At 36.8% G+C, this 21014-nt stretch overlaps 1 protein-coding gene across 1 annotated transcript in view; it reads right to left on the bottom strand.

The window, feature by feature from the left end:
- Positions 1 to 21014, bottom strand: part of Ser (Serrate) — a 143209-nt gene that overhangs the window by 6872 nt on the left and 115323 nt on the right. The window contains exons 7-11 of the mRNA XM_066401326.1: positions 17713 to 17946; positions 6547 to 6660; positions 6281 to 6490; positions 4877 to 5004; positions 735 to 888 (exon numbers count right to left, since the gene is read on the bottom strand). Of these exons, the coding sequence (XP_066257423.1) occupies positions 735 to 888; positions 4877 to 5004; positions 6281 to 6490; positions 6547 to 6660; positions 17713 to 17946 (840 nt within the window). The remainder of the gene's footprint in view (positions 1 to 734; positions 889 to 4876; positions 5005 to 6280; positions 6491 to 6546; positions 6661 to 17712; positions 17947 to 21014) is intronic.

Here is a 21014-nt window from a genome sequence, read left to right as displayed (position 1 = left end):
TTTGAATTGCTCCGCCAAATAAGCCGAGGGAACGTTAAAAACGCTTTTTGAAAAAAACCCAGTTTTTATAAAATCTTTAAAGATGGTTGGAATTTTTCAAATTTTAAAATAGCATATCCTAGAACTCCAAATCGCCCAACTTTGCCGCAATTTACCGACACCGCATCTTTTATGGTTGTCAAGATTTCCATTTTAAGCTGCAGAAACGGACATTCTGCAGCTCTTGCAATTTTTGAGATACTAAATTGAAATTATTTCAATATAATAATGTTCTGACTATTTCTCAAACTGCAATTTTTACATCACTTTCAGTGTAATACAAGATTTTTGGAGATGCGTACGTCCTAGGGAATTATGGATAGGCCTTTAGACTTTGGAGACCGGAAGTTGATGGACTGAGATGTAAGGGATTAACATAGGCAAGACCAAATCAAGGATGGTAAGCAGAATCAGTACATTGTAATAAAAAAAGTTCGTATCATCAAAACTGCTAAACTTACAAGGCTAAAAGAGCCAGTGGCCCAGAATGCTCGAATTTCTGAGATAATCGTTTAAATTTCATCTAAATAGCTTTATTACCATAATGGAAATTCTTATGAAATAATTCAATTTCTTTGCTGGCAATTTTAGTAATTAAGTTTCACTCTCTTCTTCGCGTCGGTCCTACCAAGTTACTGCATGGGTTTCTGACTCCAACTTTCTATTTGAAATGCTGTCGCTAATAAAGAACTTACCGTTATCACATGGGGGAGTTTCACATAGGACCTTCACTTGGCTGCAATTCTTCCCCTGCCATCCTTCTGGACAATGGCAGTAGTAGTCATTTTGCGCCTTGAAACATGGAGCTCCGTTCTGGCATGGGTCGGGATTGCAATGATCGTAATCATTCTAAAAAAAATAAAAAAATACATAAAATCATGTATTTTCTTGGTGTAACCTAGATTAGAAAGTGTCGTAAAACATTTGGCTTACATAAGACAAGCCTTATCTTCAAATTAATCAGAATCAAGTGCGAGACCAGATTCCGGTCGAAACGGCCTACATAAAAACCTTGAATAAATGACATAAATATAAATGACCGACGCTTTCAGAAATCTACAAGAAAACTGTTGATAAAATTGCCATTTAGCCACACCGCACGTTTATGGCGAGTTGACCGTTCACACGAAATAGGAAAATTAATCACCGATTTCACAGATTTCGATTTAAATTGTAGCAGCTATCTGCGAAACCCGTATATGCTAATTTTTCGAGATTTGGTTCCCAAAAAGTAGCACAAACGATAAATCTTTTTGTTTTTTTTTGAAAACTTTGAACAGCAGTAGTGCGTGTTATTGATTAAGGCAATTAAGCCTGCCAAGGTTCCCATTTTTCAATTTTTTTTTTTTTATAAAGTATTTCTCCGTTTGTTTCAGCAAACTGCCATATTTTCAGTTGGCGACTTTTAAACTAGCGACCTTTTAAAGAATTGTAAATCTCATCAATCATCATCAATCGTGTCTCATCAATAATAATCTACTATAAATGGTAATCTTGCAGGAACCCAAAGGCACGATAAAGGCTACTCCTCTAGTAAAAATTCAGGTCAGGTATAATCAAGACCTAATGAATAAAGAACTAACTCAATCACGAATTGGTAATGAAAGTAATCAAAAAAAACTTTCTAACAAAAACATGATGTATCTCTTTGTAATTAAGCCGTTTTGAAATTACTGGTTGGTTGCACGGTAATGTTCCGCTGAAGGAACGCAGTTAACTATGAATCTCCTACGAAAGTTACCTCATAGCTTGATGCTAAAATAGGTTCAAAGTTAGTTCTAAGACCTACAAAAAAGTCTGATATGAGCCAAAATAAGATTAAATTTAAGTGGGTCGTTAAATACATTTTGAGGGTGTATCGTAAGCTTGATGTGTGGTCTTGAATTATTTTTACTCCCTGTAGATATGGCCACTGAAGATATTTTTGCTACTGAAAAGTCAAGCAATATAAGCTAAGACTTCTGGAAAATCTAGAGGAATGATCAATATCATGATCCTATGACGATGTGATGTTACGGCAAAATAACTCATTCAACTTTTGCGATTTAAATCGGAAACTACAAGGGTTTAATTTCATAACTAGTTACATTATGAAAGCAAATGTCTTGACTTCATAACTCAATTAATGAATAGCAACCGCAAAAACAATGATTGCTATAGTTCTGCAAATATAGGACTCAGCTTGAATCCGTTTAGCTTCTGCATTATTCTTTTGATTTTTTCATTGTACAGCAGAATTAGAAAAAAATATGTGTGAAACTCATTAGGAAATGTCATTTTGTATACATTATGCATTATACAATTATGCATTCCCTAACAGGCTACAAAAATAGCTATTAAACTTAGAGAAATTTTATGACAATAATTTCAGGTATATAATAAAAATCTAGATCTGGCATTTATCCTATGATATACAAGGCGTTTCAGAACAAGATGGTCTCTGTTTGACTATACGTTCTGCAAGTCAAATTGTAAAGAACCTTTATAACTTTTTTCCAAATTTATCCCCCTTCATTCCTAACCTGAAGTTTTTTTCTAATTTTTTCTTTGTTCTCCAATTTGCTTTTTTTCAAAATTAATTTTTACCCTGAACTTTTGTTCAGTTTGGAAGGGTATTTTTTATTATTGGACGAACTTCAGTTTTTTGGGCAAGAAGAAAATGAAAACTGTTTCAAGGCACAGTGTAATCAACGATAATCAATTGTGCCAGAAGGGTTATTGCGGGTAAAAGTTACTGAAAACGTACTGAATGTCTCGGCAGGACATTCTTACGGCGATTAGTAACACAAGTAGCTATGGACAAATTAAAATTCATCAATGAACGCTGCTTTCTGCGAAGATGCGAAAAATTGTTTCAAGCTAAAGTAAAGCAGTTTTGAAGTCATTGTTGTCAGCACATTATCCTTATAGCAATTGCTGATAGCTGCAACTGCACAAGTCATTCTATTGCAGTTGGAATTTTAGAATTGTGAACATCTTTAAAATTTCGCCGCAATATTTTCTCCTTTAAATTAGAACCTCTTTGAATCGGGCCCTGCTCTCAGAGCGATTGTTAAGTAGCAACTGAGCGCTAATCCGCCAGCGGGCCATCCAGAGATCGCAGAAAGCTGCGAGATCCCTCAACAGCCAATCAATGAGACAGGATCAGGCTTAACTTCCCTGTTAAATCCTAATAGCGGGCATCGAATTAACAAAGTGACCATTTAATTACGCGAAACAAAAAGGACAACGCAAAATCCTCACACAGATATTAACTGAAAGATATTAAGGATAAGTATTGCGTTTACTTGAGTTTCGACTTGAGGCGAAACGATTTAAGCCGCTAATGTATACGCCGACCAACCGACTGCCCATGGCGACATTTAACCAGGTAATTGAGCACGGAACATGAAAGCGCACAAACAAAACAAATGCGTAAGGTAGCTGCTACTTGCGCCAGAGCTTGACTGACAAAGCGATTTTTTATTGCTGCTTAATTATACCTAATTATTTTGAATATATTGGTCGTAGCAGCTGAGGAATGTTGCTAAACAAATGATTAGTCCCAAGGATTTTTATTATTTTTAATAAGCTAGAAGATGCGGTGTCTAATGGGTGTATAATTTACGATCGGAATATCGCCCCGCATTATTATCACAGTATGCAATAATTGGATAATACAAAGTACGGGTAGGAGCAGATATGTGACGTTTGGCAATGCTAAGGACGATTTTATAAATCAATTAATATAACATGTCAAGTGAGCATGCCTGGTGACGTAGGCAGTGTAATTGGACGAGCAAAGGTCGTCTGATTAGTACGCTTAAGAACCCGAAAATGGAAAAAGCTAAGATGGGGCCCCCCTAAGGGAAAATCAAATTGTTGATGGATGCTAAAAACCGAAATATCGGATTTCAAATGGGACATCGCCGCGTTGTAGAAGAGGAAAAGTGACGTGTGAATTATTTTCTTTTACGTCTCCTATTAAGCTGGGGAAAACTAAGAGTTTTTCTAAAATTTCAGTTTTTCTCAAATATCTCCAAAAGTGATCGGAAGTTTTAAAGCGGCACATTTTTGAACTCCAAATTGCGCTAGTTTGCCTCAGTTTAACTGATCTTTAATAGTATCTTTTATGGTTACCGAGATCCCCACGATCAAGCTCCAGCAACCGACATCCTGCGTAGTTTTAGATTAGCTTCTTATTCTCGTTACCTTGTAACTCAGTTAAAACCGTAATTCCTTGTAATTGTTCATTACTATTGACTTTTATCTAATTTCATCTTGAGTATCCGTCTAAACGTCCTCTTAAGAGGCCTTTCTTCATCTGCAACATTATTTCGAATTTTTCACTTTCGGCCAGATCTCTCTTCAAGGTTTTCGATTGTAACCCATATTGGCCATGCCCAGCAGCCGTTGCTACCCTTCTCTCATCAAGTTGCCGATTTCCATCGCAAGAGGTACAATATCGTTTTAACATATATTAGGTAATAAGATACTATCAACTGCTAACGTTTACCTTGACAAAACTGAAACGTTGCACCATCCGGATTTTGGATTTGAATTTAAAATGGTCCAACACAAGTCCGTTGCGTTTTACCTATCGACATCTCGGTCACGACGACCGGGCTAAAGTCATGTATGCGTGCGAGCTCGTTACTCGTTCGAGACTCTTCCGGATATTCGAACATTGTTAGAATTAGCAACTAGCTTAGAACAATCAGTTAAATTCAAATCTGAAGAACACGATTTTGGATTAAATGAATGTTTAACACGGTGCGAACTTTGCCCCGGATACTCAGCCGACAAATTGGCCCGAATGGGGATTATAGTTAAATAGCTCATGCGTAATAAGTCTTACCTCGCATTCGTGTCCAGTAATGCCAACCGGGCAGATACACCTGTAGCCGTTGACTTGGTCCACGCATTCTCCGCCATTTTTGCAAGGATTGGTCGCGCATTCGTCAATGTCGGTATGGCAATCCCTTCCTGCAATTAAAGAAATTGCTTGCAGAACTCTGTAAAAACCTCTTAGAACCAATAAAGTAGTATCGAAAGTGAGCTAGTGAGTGAACCTAGCAAGGCTTAAAGATGTAAATTCATAAACGCAATTGCGATGGCGGACAGTGGTGTGAAAGTTAATAACACAGATCAATCTTGAGTTTCATGAAACACCGTTAAGGTAGACCAGATTTCGTGAGAGTATGACGATTATTAAACGGCAGTGAGCGCTGCTTACATAGATATGTGGTAGTCGAAGGAGTGTCCATAATTACACTTAATTTACTAAAGTCGTGCATCACAAATCTTATTTCGCATGCAAATCTTTTTAAAAGCTCGTTTATTATAAAGTTAAGTTCTGAATCGGGGGGATGAGGTTGTATTTACATAATCGCCGCATCATTTATCTTTAATAGCTTGCAAATTTGGAACTACATACTTCACAATTGAAACTCAAACTATGAAATGCTAGTTTAAACTCAATTACCACTGTTTTGATTTCAGTGCTTCTTCAGCATCGTTCAGATCATTTCGATTGGCATCCGAACTGACCTGAACTAACCCTAATTGACAGTGCAATGATAGAAGTGATGAATGAATGCAATAATAAGTAAAGTCCATAGACTCATTCATGATTGAGAAAACAATGCGTTTTTGCTGAGATCTGCTTTTCAACCTCTGCATTAACACTCAAATGTTCTAGTTACAAATCACTTTGCCCTCGCTTGCTCCAATACTTGACTTTGATCTGATGTAGATCTTCGCCGTTTCCGACTAAATTGTGGACTATTATGTTTTAGGTTTGTGATTTGGGGCGAATTCCATCTAAAAGCGGTTTAAAATACCGGAAGATTAATAAGAATAGTTCAATATAATCAACTCTAAAGCTGTCACAGCGATATGCACTGGCAAGTGAAAAATTTCCATTTCTTCCGCATCACAAACACACGATTAACATATCTCTTAAATCGACCTTAAAACGTGCATCAAAAAAATGCAGAAGAATGTTCGCGACCAGACATCCATCTCATCCTTACATCAACTCGGACAACGTATACAGCGTCCGATCTAGTTGAATAAAATAGATCGTTTAAATCAAATGCCTCAGTACAGCATATTTGAATTCCCTTCGTGCAAAGCGTGGAATAAGAATGCAGTCATAAAATACCCGACTGATCTTAATGTGTGTGAAAGTTCGGTTTTTAGAGAATAATCTGGAAGAGACATCTGGCGGGATGTATTAGATAAAGGGTTTAGTACCCACCGGTATATCCGGGCTGACATGCGCAGTGATAGTCGTTGACCAGGTCAATGCAAGTGGCTCCATGTTGGCACTGCCCCACGCAATCGTTGATGTTTTGGTCGCAGTTTTTGCCCATCCACCCTACCCTGCACTTGCAATGGTAGTCGCCCACTAAGTTGGTGCAGGAGATGGCGTTGATGCAGGGGTTTTGGATTTGACACTCATCGGCATCTGGAATTGATATTCTTTAATAAGTGCATATCAAACAGAAAGTGTCAATAGCTTGCCGAATTGACAAAGATCGCCTTCCCATGCTGCTGGACAGTCGCATCTGAAGGCATCCTCGAGGTCTACGCAGGTACCACCGTTTTGACACGGGGCCGAGGCACATTCGTTAATGTCTGAAACAAAAATGGAATTATTAGAATTTATCTTGTAAAGTGTTTAGAAAAATAAAGTATAAATTAAAAAAAAAGTCTAAATTTAAAAAAAAGAGTAAAGTGATTATGCCTCCAGATAATAGAGTATTCTAAGGAACATCTATCTTCAAAGGAATATTCTATTTACGATCGATTTCATAGGTCAAGCTTAAGCTGAGGGCAGTTGGCTTCTTGGGTTAAACCCAATAATAGTCATTTCTGATTCTTTAAGTCAATTTTCAGAGTTGTTTTACGCAAACCTTTAAAGTTGACTGTTAAAAAATTGCCTCAAAAACATTTAGTGGAGTTCCTTGTAATAGTATTTTTGCATATTGTCAAAGCAAATTTGCAGATTTTCAAACTTCATGTATTTTAAGTTTTCACTATCATACAATTTCATAAAGTTAGACATCTAGTGTCTTTTTAATCCCATATGCTGTCTTGCCATGCTCACAGGTTCAAGTTTCCCTGATTGTCAAAGTTTTTACAAGCACTCACTTAAGTTTTCATAATCGGAAACTTAGTCTCTCAGGTTTTTAAGTGCAATTTTCAGAACTTAAAATTTTTATCTTTGCAGGCCCTCCCTCAGACTGAGCAGAAAATGGCAATTTCGGGTGTGTTGCTACTTTGGAACGTTGTTGACGCAAGCTGATAGATTTTCAAGCCTTGAACTCTTCAGGACCGCAAAATTTAATCCACGAAAGTTTTAAGGGTTTAAAAATCGATTTTTAGGTTTACACCTTGAGCGCTAGATTATCATCGACGTTTCGGGAACGTCGACTCCAAAATCTCATGACGACAGGGAGATATTCAGTTCCATCGAGGAGACCTCGCGGAGAATTCCCGATGAGTGAAGAAGTGGAGGCAGAAGTAAATTCCTGCGAGAAACTGGATGCAAATCCATAGCATAGATTGGAATTCAATGTTCTTTGGCCGATCTAGGTGGAACATGGAAGTAAACCGCCCGTACTGAAAATAGGTTCACTGTACGGTGTTCTTATCTTGAAACCCGTATAAATCAGTACCGTACCTTGCAATTACTTTGTACCTCGCCCCCTTATTATATCTATTAGATGCAGGGAGCGCTGCGATCGCGGGGAACTTAATTACGACAAAATGATGCGCTTCTCCACCTTTGACCCCACATTCCACTGCTGCCACCTATTCGACACGATCACAGTACTGTCCGGTACTATCACTCCTTCTAGAGTCAATAGTAAGTAACACTAGCTTAAAATAATAAATTCACCTGCGCTGTGAAGGAATTCAATCAGATCGGGCTTGGACAGGTAGAAAAATCTCTGCTTTGTCTCATAATAAGAGAGCAGGTTTTCCATGGCGAGCGCATGGGTAGCGGTTATCGTGTTGTAAATAATCGTTTCAAAGATAGTTGCCCGAGTAAGACGTCAACTTTGTTTTATTATTAATTGATCGGCCATTATAAATGACAATTAGAGGTTCATTAACGTTTCTGAGAAATACCAACGCTTTTTGATGGATTCTTATCGGCGCGTACAGTAAAAAGTGTTCCGCAGGAGAATTTCTCTGCCGGGCTGAATCCACAAAGGAGATACGGCCAGATCTGATTTATGTTCATGAAATCATATAGGCAGCATGGGTATTTGAAGACAATATATCTGGCTAATATCGACCTGTCTTACTGTACTTTTCAATAGTCAATTAAAGTTTTTAGTTCGCATTAATAATGGCGTATATGTGGGAGCAAAAAAGTTATATTGTTCTAAGTTCCTAGCGTGGCTTCGCGAGAGGGCAAAGAGAAAATGCTCATCAGTATGTTTATACCGGGTGTCCGGAAGTTAGAGGTAAATATTTCGGGGGGTGATTGTACGACGAAAAATAGGCAGAAAACGTCATATAAATATGGGTCGGCAAATGGGCCCTAAGAGAGCTAGACCCTTTTGAAGGTGAACCCTGAAGATGGTTTTTTATCGATACATTTGAAACGGTTTGAGGCAAAGTCATGAAATTTTGACTATTAACTCAGATTTCAGGGTGTTTCTAAATATCATGTTCCTAAGGGGGTAAAATTCTTTAGCTTATTTCATGAAGTTCGTAGGTCCGCAAACGCTTTGTTGCCTATCTACAGGGTCTTCAAATTTCAGAAATTTTTCAGTTTCCAGATGTTTCTATCCAGCTTCGAAGCCCTCACTACTAGTTCGGATTCATGAACAAATTGCTTATTGTTTATGAATAGAGAAATACTTGGAAATATATCTACGTCGAACGTCCATTTTCCATAAGGAGAAGATCTACTCTTGATTTCAGTGATTTAATTTTCTTTTTGGTGCTACGTTTCCCTAAATGGTACAAATTCGTTTGCTCTTCCTGCGTGCATGATAAGCCTTTTGTATCTGTTTACTGTTACTCACAAGACCTCCATGATAGGATCGTGGTGGCTTCTCCATGCAGGGAGCATGGTTTTATCAATATTTGGTTTCCAGATGCAGATATGAAACTATTAAAAGGCCTATCATGACCTTTTAATTAATAAGGATTTCTTATCTTCAGATATTTAGGCAGTTTCTTTGTCCTATTATCTAGCTTGCGTGTAAGCTCTTGCGGAGTCCCGATTTTATGAATTCGTTGAGGCAATAGATGATGACCGTTGGACTGAACTATCGCAATGGTATGCCATGGCAGACCATATACATCATCAAAGACAACTTCATCTAATCTGGGTACAATCGCGAGCGACTGATTTCGAAAAATTCCTGCCATCCGTTTATCACCGAATTCGGATCGGATGATTTATCTTCCTGCTGTCTGAATTGTTCCTTTCGTTTTTTCGATTTTGTAACTCAATTAATTTGCGGGCGTGAAACATCATTGTTTCATGCAAAGAATTGCTCAATAAATTCCTCCGGGGTTACGACGATATAACGCAATCTGCGGTCAAATTCAGGAGAGTAATCGTTAATTGTGGGAGGATGCTCCTACGTGTAGCATTGAAAAAAGTGTGTTTTGCTGGCTTCTTGTCTAACAGCGTTATGAAGGAATTGTGTTCCTAATAAAAGGTCATTAATTTTGCGCTAAACAAGGAGTCGCATCCGCTTTATTTTCGTAAATGTTATAGCTATTGTGGCTGATTGTTCCATTGTTGTAGCGTGGCGAATAATGTTGACGAATAAATACGCAAATGTAATGGTGGTTATTAGAGGAGAATTTTGTTATCAGATCAGAGTGTGGAATACGAATTCAACTGCTTTTCGAACAGAATTGTTCCGCACTTCTTGTGAGTCACACAGAGACCCCCCATAACTTATCGAGATTATAAACAGTCACCAGAGGATTTTTAAAGAATACGCATTCCAATCCCCCCAATCCAACATTATCAAATAGAATGTTGTAAATTACTTTTCAAGTGGAAGTGGAGATTACAAAATGATTGTTTAGTAATGGAGCGAGTTCATCAAAGGTAGCTGCTACTTCACACTCAAGCTGATAGATTTATTTAAGTTCCCGGAGGGTTTGTATATATAATCAAAAGATCATTTATTTTTTGCCTGCTAATGGGAAGATGCCATTAGAGGACTCAAGAGGAGTGGAGTTGAAGATTTTTTAAATTAGTCACTTTGGATAATGATAGTTTTTGAAGCTAAGTTATTATTAACTGTTAGGGGCCGTAATTACTTATTCTTTTCCTAGGGTATTTATGCAAAAATTGCAACCCGAAATTTCACCCTTACCTAAGAGTGGTTTTAGCATGAACGTTTTCCGTTACTTTAATATGTAGAGCTAAGGACGCCGTTTAGCAGTTCCCGAGATATTTGCGCAGCAGCCGGCCAAATTCTTATGAATGTTGTTGCATCTATGCTTTAACCGCCCTCAGCTCTTCCTGCACGACGCTTCAGATGTATCAATTTTAATTGTTCAGACAAATATGATTGAGGGGCCGCCCTGGCCACTTTCCCAGTTTATCAAAGCCGAGTTGAAAGACCGCCATGGTTTAATAAATGATTGGATGGATGCCGAACAATAATAGCGGCTCCTACGAAACGTAGGCGTTAAATTTAATTAAAAAACGTATAACTTTCAATTAAAAACCTTCTATCGGGCACGTCTATTCGAGTTGAGAATTAATACAATTCGATTATTTGGATAAGAAGCACCGTAACTGCTTATTAAAACCATAAAGCAGCTAAATTATTTTTAACTTCACGGTTGTCTTTTTACCGAGAATAAATAGCCAGTGCTTTAATGCGGAGTAATATACTATTTAATTATTTAAATTTGAGTTTTGGTCGTGTATGGCGTGTAATACTGCTGTTAAGTGAGGATCTTCGGAGTTAGAGCTTTTGTGTTCATTTTCTTTCATTTCGCTCGTGACGGGTATTACGTAGGATTAGTAATTCTCATTATAAATATCTGACTAAGGAGGTATTCATAAAATATTGTCTCATGACGCGAATCATCGCCGAGGAAAATTATTATCAGCACCTTAAGGGAATTGCTCCTGTTTTATTAAAGTTTACATTAAATATTTCATTCGTTTAAGTGCAGAAAGTTAAAAATATGTTTGAACTTCAGTGTCGACTTCAGATTGTTATTATTGAGTTTAGAAAATCTTTTTAAAAAGCCGTCTTCATTTCAAATTAAAAAAATCTTATGCATTTTCGAAAATTTTCTCCTACTTTTCTTATCTTAAAGCAGTCAATAATTTGGAATTTGTACCTTTCATTATGCGAACATGGACTCGTCAGGATTTGGTTTAAGGTGCTATGTGGAGGCATTTTTCCAAGCTTGGAGAATGTGTAAAAACAAAAAAGCAAGGTTTTTTGCAAATTAACCATTTTGATTTTTTTTTTCAAAATTTCTAAATACTTTATGATAAAAAACTTTTGATTCATTTGTTAGCTTGGGCTAGAAACAACGAATTTCTAACACGATTCTCCACAGCTTTCATCATTTTGTCTCCCATAGATGCCATGGTTACGCGCACAACAGAATACTCACCCTGTAATGAGTAATCTCGCTCATCTCGCTATGGTCAGCACGAAATTGTGTCAGCAAACATAATTGGCAAATTTGCAATATCTTGAGAATTAGATCGCAAGCTATAATTTTATACATCCACCTACAGATAGATAGATAGATGAATGCAATTGATTACGTTGTTACAACATTGTGTAAGAGTTACAAGTAAAGTTGTAAATAAAAATCTTAATATAGAAACATTGCCTAAAAGGGCAGAAATGAGGAAGATTGAAATTTAGTAAGGTATAAAACATGAAGATGTTCATGAGTCAAAACGTAATGAATAAGTACAATCAAGCTATGTACATATAGAGAATGCTCACGTATCGGAGATGAAATGAAACAAAATTACCATACCTTATATGGAAAAAATGTGTTTATAATGATATTTTTTAACCTTTAGTTTATAAATAATTAATAATTGGATAATTTTCTCAATTATTCAAATGTATTCAAATTTAAAAAAATCTAGTATAAAATTTAACATTCAGAAAGGACAAAGTAAAAAATTGTAATGTGGAACAATCCAAATTAAATTTACCTAAAAAAATATTACAATCTCTTTTACCATGCACAGCAGGCACATCAAACAATTAGGAATTAGATTCAATGTCAAGAATAGTTTTTAGGACAGAAAAAACACTACGTTCAAAAATTACAAAAACAAAGTCACAAAAGGGATATAAGCACAGTGAAAAAATCGTACATACATTACAAATGTGAGAAGTTTTACTCATGAAAATAAAAAAAAAAGGTTTAATTTAGTACTCCCAACCACTTTCCGAATGATGACTCGTATAAAAAACTGCAATTCCTCAGTGATTGAGAAGAGGAATTTAAGAACATTTTTCACTCAATTTAAATGTTCACCTCTCAAACATTTTACTTTTTCCTTTACTTTCGTTTTTCTCTTCTTTTTTCTAGGTTTGAAGACGGCGACAGGTTTGCCACCAAAAATTATAAGGGCATCCATCTGACCTCTTAGTAAAGGGTTGGTCATCAGTTGGTTTTACCTGAGAATAGCGTGCAACCCCACCGCTCCAACGATCCCTATTGATGTGTTGCCTGCGAGGCAGTATCCCCAAAAAATAGCAGATAGTATGAACACACGAGCATTTACAAGACCGCGTAGTATCTCAGGTTAGTTCTCGATTCTGCTCCATAACTCGAATTACGAAACTCCTAAATAGGTAAACACAGCGAAAGAATAATTAGTGTAAATTCAAATGAAGGACTTAGTTAATATCCACCCATGTGCGGTCCCATTTGTAGATTTACCGATTTAACATTTACCCACAGTATTGTGCAATTCCAAGCATGTAGAACAAACCAAAATTGATTAGATTGTCGCAAAAGTAGCAAATATCACTAACTTAAGCTTTGATATGTTTATGGAGATCTAAAGAGTGGATTTTCTCAAATAGGACACCTTCGTGATTTAAATTTCCACATGCGAGGCTTTACCTGATGCATGGTCGACTGCCACGATATGTGAATGAAAGGTGTAATGGATTTTAGTTTGTATCAAAACATTTTCTTAATGTCTTCATCTGCCGTATGTTGGAGAAGGAAATCTGCATATAGGACGCGGTCGAATTTGCATTTAGTTCTTCCTCGCTTGGGAACTGGATTGTATAGTACGAATGTTCCACACCTTCCGTGTCTAAATAATTCACGATGCAGATATCTCTTATTTACATACAAGTTGAAACCACGACGACTACCCTAATTTCAATTGCATTAGTTTGCTATTCAGCTAACCCAAATAATTCAATCATCCCATATAATAACTGCTTTCAACTACATGCTTAAATTAATATTGGTTCTTCACCTTTTCTCTTTGCAATTATACGTTTGTTGATTGCTAATTAAAATCGTTGATGGATTACATATGAATGATTCCCATGTAAATTTATTTATGGGAGGTTCACACATTGTAGGTTACCGGGTTTAAATTATTAGTTTTCTGATGAGTAAGGTATTAAAGAGATTTCAACAACCTGTATTTTCAACGAGTTTTTTTAATGAGATAAATGCCATTTAAATGTGTTCATTTTGTCGTCCTACTTTATCTGTACTCTTTGCGTTTAATGCCACCTTAATATCAGGACTATTCAGCGGCTCATAGGGAAGGGGTACGCTTGCCTGCAACCGGGACGTTAATTCACGAGCCATTCAGCACTCCATGTTGCGCAAAATAACGATTATTTGCCGAAACGACTTTTGCGAATCCCCCCTTTTCCGAGCACGCAGCTTCTTCAAGTAATCTTGCCAAGAAACCTCGGATTCAGTCATTAGGTATCAACATATGTCCAGGAGGACAAAACCGTAGGACTGCTTTGATCGGAGCAGTCGTCGGCGAGTCAAAGCTAGGAAAGTGTTCTCAGATTTCCTGGATCGAGTTCGGCCAAATCAAACTATCAAAGCGAAGTTCCAGAATCGGACGAGCCAAAGCCGATTTTGTGTCGAAACATAAATTGCCCGAGATGAGTTCTAATGGTGAAAATTCTGTTTAAAAACCACCAGAAGTTGAGGATTTACCGCGAATCTCAAGAAGAAAGCGAAATTCAATTAATTCCGCCAAATCTGGACCTGCGAAGATAAGCACACGAGGCCTCAGTCTACGTGAGAACGTCCCCGTCCGTCGTGGCGTGTTTTTTACGTTTATGTCCGAGTTCAAGTTTGAGAACGGATACTTTTATGGTACTTAGCTAGCACCGCTTGATAGTCGCTTTTTGCTCGCTTTATCTGGTCATTTGCGTAAATTATTCTCGAAATTATTGTTCTTCACGTGTATCATTGTTCGATACCGATAACCCTCAGCTATGGTAAAAAAGGTTATTTTTTTTGTACGAAACAGTGTTTCTGAGGCTGCTAGTGGCCCGAACGTGAGTGTCCAATCCATGGTCTGGCGGGCCATCTTGTGAGTCCTGAATCTCGGTGAGCACCTTCGGAACACCTCAGTATCAAGCTGAGCTTCGGGAACACGGAAGATTGTGCAAATCAAAACTGAGAAAAATCAAATGCGAATTGAGAACTATTACGTCAAATTTTAATAAGTAGAAAAGAGAGATCATGTCATTCATTACTACGCAGGTATCAAGATTTGCGCGTAGAATCGCATTAGTCTCGTATCTCCTTTGACTAAGTGAGGTTTTACTCTCAGTCGCATAAGCACGCCCACTAATTCTCCTAAAAACCATTTTGGTAGGTGTTAAGGGATTCTGCCAGTCCACTGACCGTCCGATCAATTACCGCAAATAAAATCTCCACATACACTGACCATTCCCAAATACCTTTCAAGTCGCAGCATGAATGGTGCGACAACTAAAGCAGCTTAACAACAAAGATCGACAATCAAGCCCATCGAACCGATTGCATTCGCAGAAAACCTCGTACGCGCTCCGGTTTTTAAATTTCCTTCCTTGGACAAAATTACACGTTTGGACCACGGCCAGGATCCAAAACAAGATAATTTAATAAATAATAATTTAAAAAAACGGTAGACAACTACCATTTACTGAAGAAGTTCGTCTGTGGTTTCATTATAAAAGTCGGCACAAACGTTTCACCTTAACGAAACTCAATTAATTTAAGTTCCCCGAAAATAACAGGTCTTCGTATGGTTTTCAGGTCGGCTTAGAAGGCGCGGTTCACATCAGAACAACTGGGAAAGTTCACTACCATAATGTTTCTTATAGATTATAGTTAAATAGACAGAACTGATATTTGATAGAGAGATTTCTTCACAAAACCAATCGTAAGCTAATTTCCTGTTCCCATTAGGTTTAAAACCGTTTCATCCTTTTGAAATATGGTACCACTTAAGGCTATATTGCGAATGCAGGATCTGCAACTTGGGTTCTCTTTAGATTCACACACAAATAAATAGCTCTCGTTAAATTAAGCTTATACTGTTCACATGTCGAGCCAGGTTTCCGGATACTTTAACCTGGTAGCCGCCAGTATGAATGTTTGTCATTTTACAATCAAAACGTGCAATTCCGTGACTTAACAAATTACTTAAGGTTATTTGTTCCAGTACCTACAGAATCCCGTGCAAATTGGTTAGTTGAATCCATTGGCATTTGGTAAATCGGCACTCGAGTACGGCTGTGGAATGGGTTAAATTGATTCTGAACTCGTTAAAATACCACTCGGCTGAAGAACGGACTGTGATGGCAAATTTTATTAAACCGCCTTTCTGCACAATTAGAGCTTATTAGCGGCGAACTATGGCCAAGGTGGAGCATAAGCATAACAATGGATTTTCGTGTTCTAAATATTGTAAATTATACCAATTATCATGTAACACCGCATAAGGACAAAAATAATTAGGGATAGATCATGTAGGTTATTGTAGAGGATCATTTATGCTAGTTCAGGTTGATTTTTAAATGGATTCGCAGTTCTCGTAATGGACACGCTGTTGACACGTCTTCAGTCTCATTTGTTGTGTGGAAAACTCATATGGAATTCGTTTCTTCTGCCCTGATGAAATTTAAAAAACTTTTTCGTAAGCTTTATTGATAAAGGGTTGAATTTTTTTGCAAATAAAAGGTTGAAACGCATATGGTCGAAGACTTAGCACTTCTTCCTTCTTCGAGACTTACTTCCATCTAAACTGTTCGTCAAGCTCAAAATTTGGGCAGTACTCAGTTCGAGTTTATTTCTTTGTGAGTCACAACATGTTAAACTTTTAGTTTCATGGAGGTATATGGATGATGTTTTTTCGACTGATGTGATATAGGTGTATGGATCCAGTAAAAAATTTACGATTGAAAAAGCACAAAGAAAAAAAACTTCCTTCATTACATATTTTAACAAAAAAAAATTAAAAGTTTTCGAAAGAAGTGTTTACCGGAAGCCAACTCACACAACGCAAAATTTCAATATCGAAAAGACATGCATAAACGTGTTATATGTGAAAACAATTATCCTAATAATTTTATAGTTATCACCATTTTGAGTAGCCTACAGTGAGGCACAATCAAAACCAAATCAAACAAAAGGAAATAAATTTAATACTGTTACTTCTCCACGCTTTTCATATTTTGCACAGTACCTCTCATACTTCCTCCCTTATTTTCGTAATTTTTGAAATCATTTACGCTCCTCCTTAAGATTCGAGACGGACCAAATGAAATAATTAAGAAATAAATTCAATTTTAGAACAGTTTTTAGGATAAAACTCACTACGTTCAAAACTTACAATTGACAATACCTCAAAACGAAAATGAGGACAAAAAATGTCACATATAAAACTCCTTGCGAGTGTGACAAATCTTATGTTAGCGAACCATCTAGGTCCTTAAAAAAAATAATTAAGAAACACCAGAACTACATTAAAAAATGAGAATTTCGTAGAATAGTATGTGCTAGCGTGCCTTTGATAACGGCTACAGAATTAAATTGAACGATCGTAATTAAGAAACCATTCTCAAAGAAGCGTAAAATCTTATTTAATAAGACCTGATGTATAGCGTCTTGTTCAGTAAGCATGAATAACATTTGGTTACTTATGGTTGAACAGGAGGTCAACGTCGGACACAAAAAGAAACTAAACACTAACAAAAATACCATGGAAAGCAATCAGCAACATAGAAAATGAAATTTAAAAAATTATGTCAAAAAAGAACTGTCGTTCCTCAGCAATTGAAAAGGGGAATTTCAGAGTGTTTCACACGATTTAAATATTCACTTCGCACACGTTTGGTTCACCGTTTGTTTTCATTTTTCTATTTTTTTCCCTAGGCACTGAAGACGGTAATAGACCGAAACGTTAACAAGAGCGTTTCTCCGAATCCTTAGTAAAGGGTGAATATTATCGTCAGTTACTTCTGAGAACAATGTGTAATTTCACCGCTCCAACAACCCCTACCGATGTAAGAGGCGTATTCCCAAAAAAAATATTATATGCTTTGTCGAACTTTGCTACAAATTTCTTTAATTGCAGTACCCGAACCATGAGCTAAAATCCTTCTCAAAAGTTTTCTTTAAAATTAGTTAAACTTCCGGCCTGCACGTTAATAAACTTACCGATGGTACAAGTAGGACCGGTCCAACCAGGTGCGCATTCGCAGGTGAAAGACCCTCCAGTCTCCATGCAAGTACCCCCGTGCAAGCAGGGTGCCGGAGCACAAGGGTTGTCCACCACTTCACAGTTGGCACCGGAGAACCCCTCTGGACACGTGCACAGATAATTATCGGGTGCTGTGTTCTCGCACGTACCCCCGTTGAGACAGGGCTCGTGGGTACCGCAGTAGTTGAGATCTGAAATTGAAGGGGTAGAAATTAACGCTAACAGAAAGAATGTGTTTTTCTCCATTAATGGGGAAACAATTAGACTTGTTTTAACAGCGTGTATAAATTCGTTTTCAAACTCGATAAATCAATGACGCGTGAATTGTGGTAGCAAATGTCCAGCTAAGCCAAAGAATAGATTATGAACAGACCCTTTGTTAAAAAAATAAACTGCTGAAGTGTCAGATGGTAAAGTATAATAAAGTAGGGTTGACACTAAGCCGATTTGTCTTCTTATGCTGCTTACTGTTGCCGGCAATGCGGTGTAGATTTGAATGATTGCTTGTCATCGTGTGAATAAAAAATTAGCATTATGTATCTCAGGCTTATGATGGAGCATTACGATATTAGATTACATGAAAAAAAGACAAGAATTCAAATTTTTTTCCAGCCGATTTACGAAAGCTCAGTTTTTCTAATTCGGAACGGTTAAGGCACGTACCCGCACTGCTAGCAGTTTGATTATGAGCTCTATAACCGCATTGATGTAGTTATTTTTTCTCTCTTGTGTTGGTTACGATTCGTGTATACAATTTTAATGGGAAATTTAAGAAAATACGTCAAATGTTATTCTGCAGTGTGTCAATCAAATTTTTGACAATTCCAAAGTTACTAGTTGCTTAAAACTTATAATTTTTTTTTGAGTTTATATTATAATTGTTCGACCTCAATACAAAAAATAATATGAGGTGCAAGTTGCATAAAGCTACTCATCCTCCAACTCCCCGTTTTGCAAACTTGGATTCGTGTGTGAGTATTGTCTTATGAAATTTGTATGTTTTTGAATACAAAGCGTAACATAATTAACAGAAAGAGAGAACAGGCCTTCAGTAAATGTAAATCCGGAAAGTTCTTAGCATAAACTGATTCTGTGGTTGTGAGTGCGTTATGGCTGTAACTATGGCTGTGCATGATGCACACGCGAAAGAAAATCTTTCGAAGTTGGTAATGAGAACCCATAATTCGATGATGAAAGCGGTGTCTTCTCACTCCGTGCTTCTCAGCTTTCGTAGTCTTCATCTAAATTTTGCGTAGGTTGTCTTGGGTTATTTATCTACCAGGGTTAACTGAAACGACACTTCGAAGGTGGCAAGCGTCCAGATTTATTTTTTCTTCAAGGTTATCGAAAGAGACAAAAAGACCAGCAGGAAAGCAGAGCCCACTGACATCATATGCCTTTACGTTGTCTTAGTGGGAGTGCCGCGGATATCCAATTTTAAAATACGATCTTTTAATTCTTGGATCGCTGTAATTGTGGGTCTTTAATATTTAATTTATTATTTAGATTGTTGCTGCTCATAAAAAGTTCTGTACATTGTAGTATACCTAGCTCTTTTAAAAATAATACCAAAGCTGGGATAGCAACCCTCCTACTTACGTTTATAGGATTATTTAGATGGGATATAAAGTTAAATAATTTGTAGCAAAGTTGAGCAATTGATGCTGAACACGATGATGGTTAAAAAAAACGACTATTTTTGGAAATATTCAAAAAACCCCAAATTTACTCGAATAGTTTTATTTTTTCGGGACTTATTGGATTTCACTTCTTGAGTAGCATTTTTCTCCTCTATGAAATGGTGTTATTAGATTTTACACGCGACGTTTCGCCTTTACGGCAAAGCTCTTTATTTATGAGGATGGGACTTTTTGTTGCATTTATGTAAAGCCATTAATATTGTGAATTACACCATAAATCATACTCGTGTTACAAGTATAAACAGATGATTGTAAATGAGACTAAACACCCTAACTTTATAAAACAAATTGAAACCGTTACCAAGGGAAGCGATATAGTGAATAATGTCTATCCATAACAAGCGTTCCTGATGGCTATTGTTTGTCCAATAAAGTCTCAAATATGTATAATATAATGATTTGATTAATTTGTGAAATTCATGTTTGCCTTTTTACGATACTAAATGCAAAAAAACAGCTTGGTACATTCTCAGATCCTAAGTGTGTTTCAGATCGAACCGAGTGAAAAATATAATTTAAGTCTGAAAACCGAGGAACTTCTCCTTTGATATTCAGAATTAACTCCGAAACGTCGCATTTAAAATCTAATGCCATTATTTTGTAGAGCGGAAAAATGCGTATGAGAACTGAAATTTAATTTAGTGAATTTCTAGAGATAAGTGTGGAATAAAATTAAAATTAGTTGTTTAATTTTTTTTTCAAATATTTCAGCAGATGCACACAGTACAACACAGAAAAACGAATATGGATAAAGCATCTAAACAACTAACAGGGATAAAGGTGGAGAAAGATGAGGTAAGTGTAGTAGTATAAGAGATGTATTACCAAAAAGGCAGTGTAACAATATGAGTTTTCAAATATAACAAATATGTATACAGGGTGTTTCAGGTTTTAACACGCAAACTTTAATCGTGTATTCTACGTTCAAAAATAACCCTAGTTTGCTAGATAAACTACATTCCAAAATCGATTTGCTTATGAAATACAGGGTGTTGAAGTTTAATTAAAACACCACCAAATCAATGTTTGCAGAACCCTTTGAGATATTTCAATGAAATTTTAGGGGTGTCCATAGCTATGGGAGGTGCATATCTTACAACACAAAATGGTTTTTTAGCCTTACTAGTAGCGTGTGCAGCGGTACGTTACAGGCTAATTTTAAAGAAAAAATGGTACGCCACTGCGTTTTAGAAAATTAAAGTTTATTTTTTGATTCCCCATTCAATTCTGAAGGAAAAAACTCTTTTAAGCTTCTGCATCTCAAAAACGAGTAGAGATAAATATAGGAAAGTATTAACGAGAAATCATGTCTATAATTGTGATAGTTCAAATGTGAAAACATATAAAGGAGTCATTTCTGATCAGGCATGTGGTTGTGAGAAAAAACAATTTCATTAAGTTCCCTCAGGAAACCCTATTGAAACATAATGTACAAAAAAATCGCGTTTGTGTTTGGGGTCGTTAACACGCGAAAAAATATACTGGATGTTTGCAAGCAAATTTCAATTTCATAGCAGCTACAAACTTCAATTCAACCTTGTAATGTTGTTGCTTGCATT

This window comes from Euwallacea similis, chromosome 22 (assembly GCF_039881205.1).
Source record: "Euwallacea similis isolate ESF13 chromosome 22, ESF131.1, whole genome shotgun sequence".
Taxonomy (NCBI): domain Eukaryota; kingdom Metazoa; phylum Arthropoda; class Insecta; order Coleoptera; family Curculionidae; genus Euwallacea; species Euwallacea similis.
This window is presented reverse-complemented; position numbering and strand designations above follow the sequence as displayed.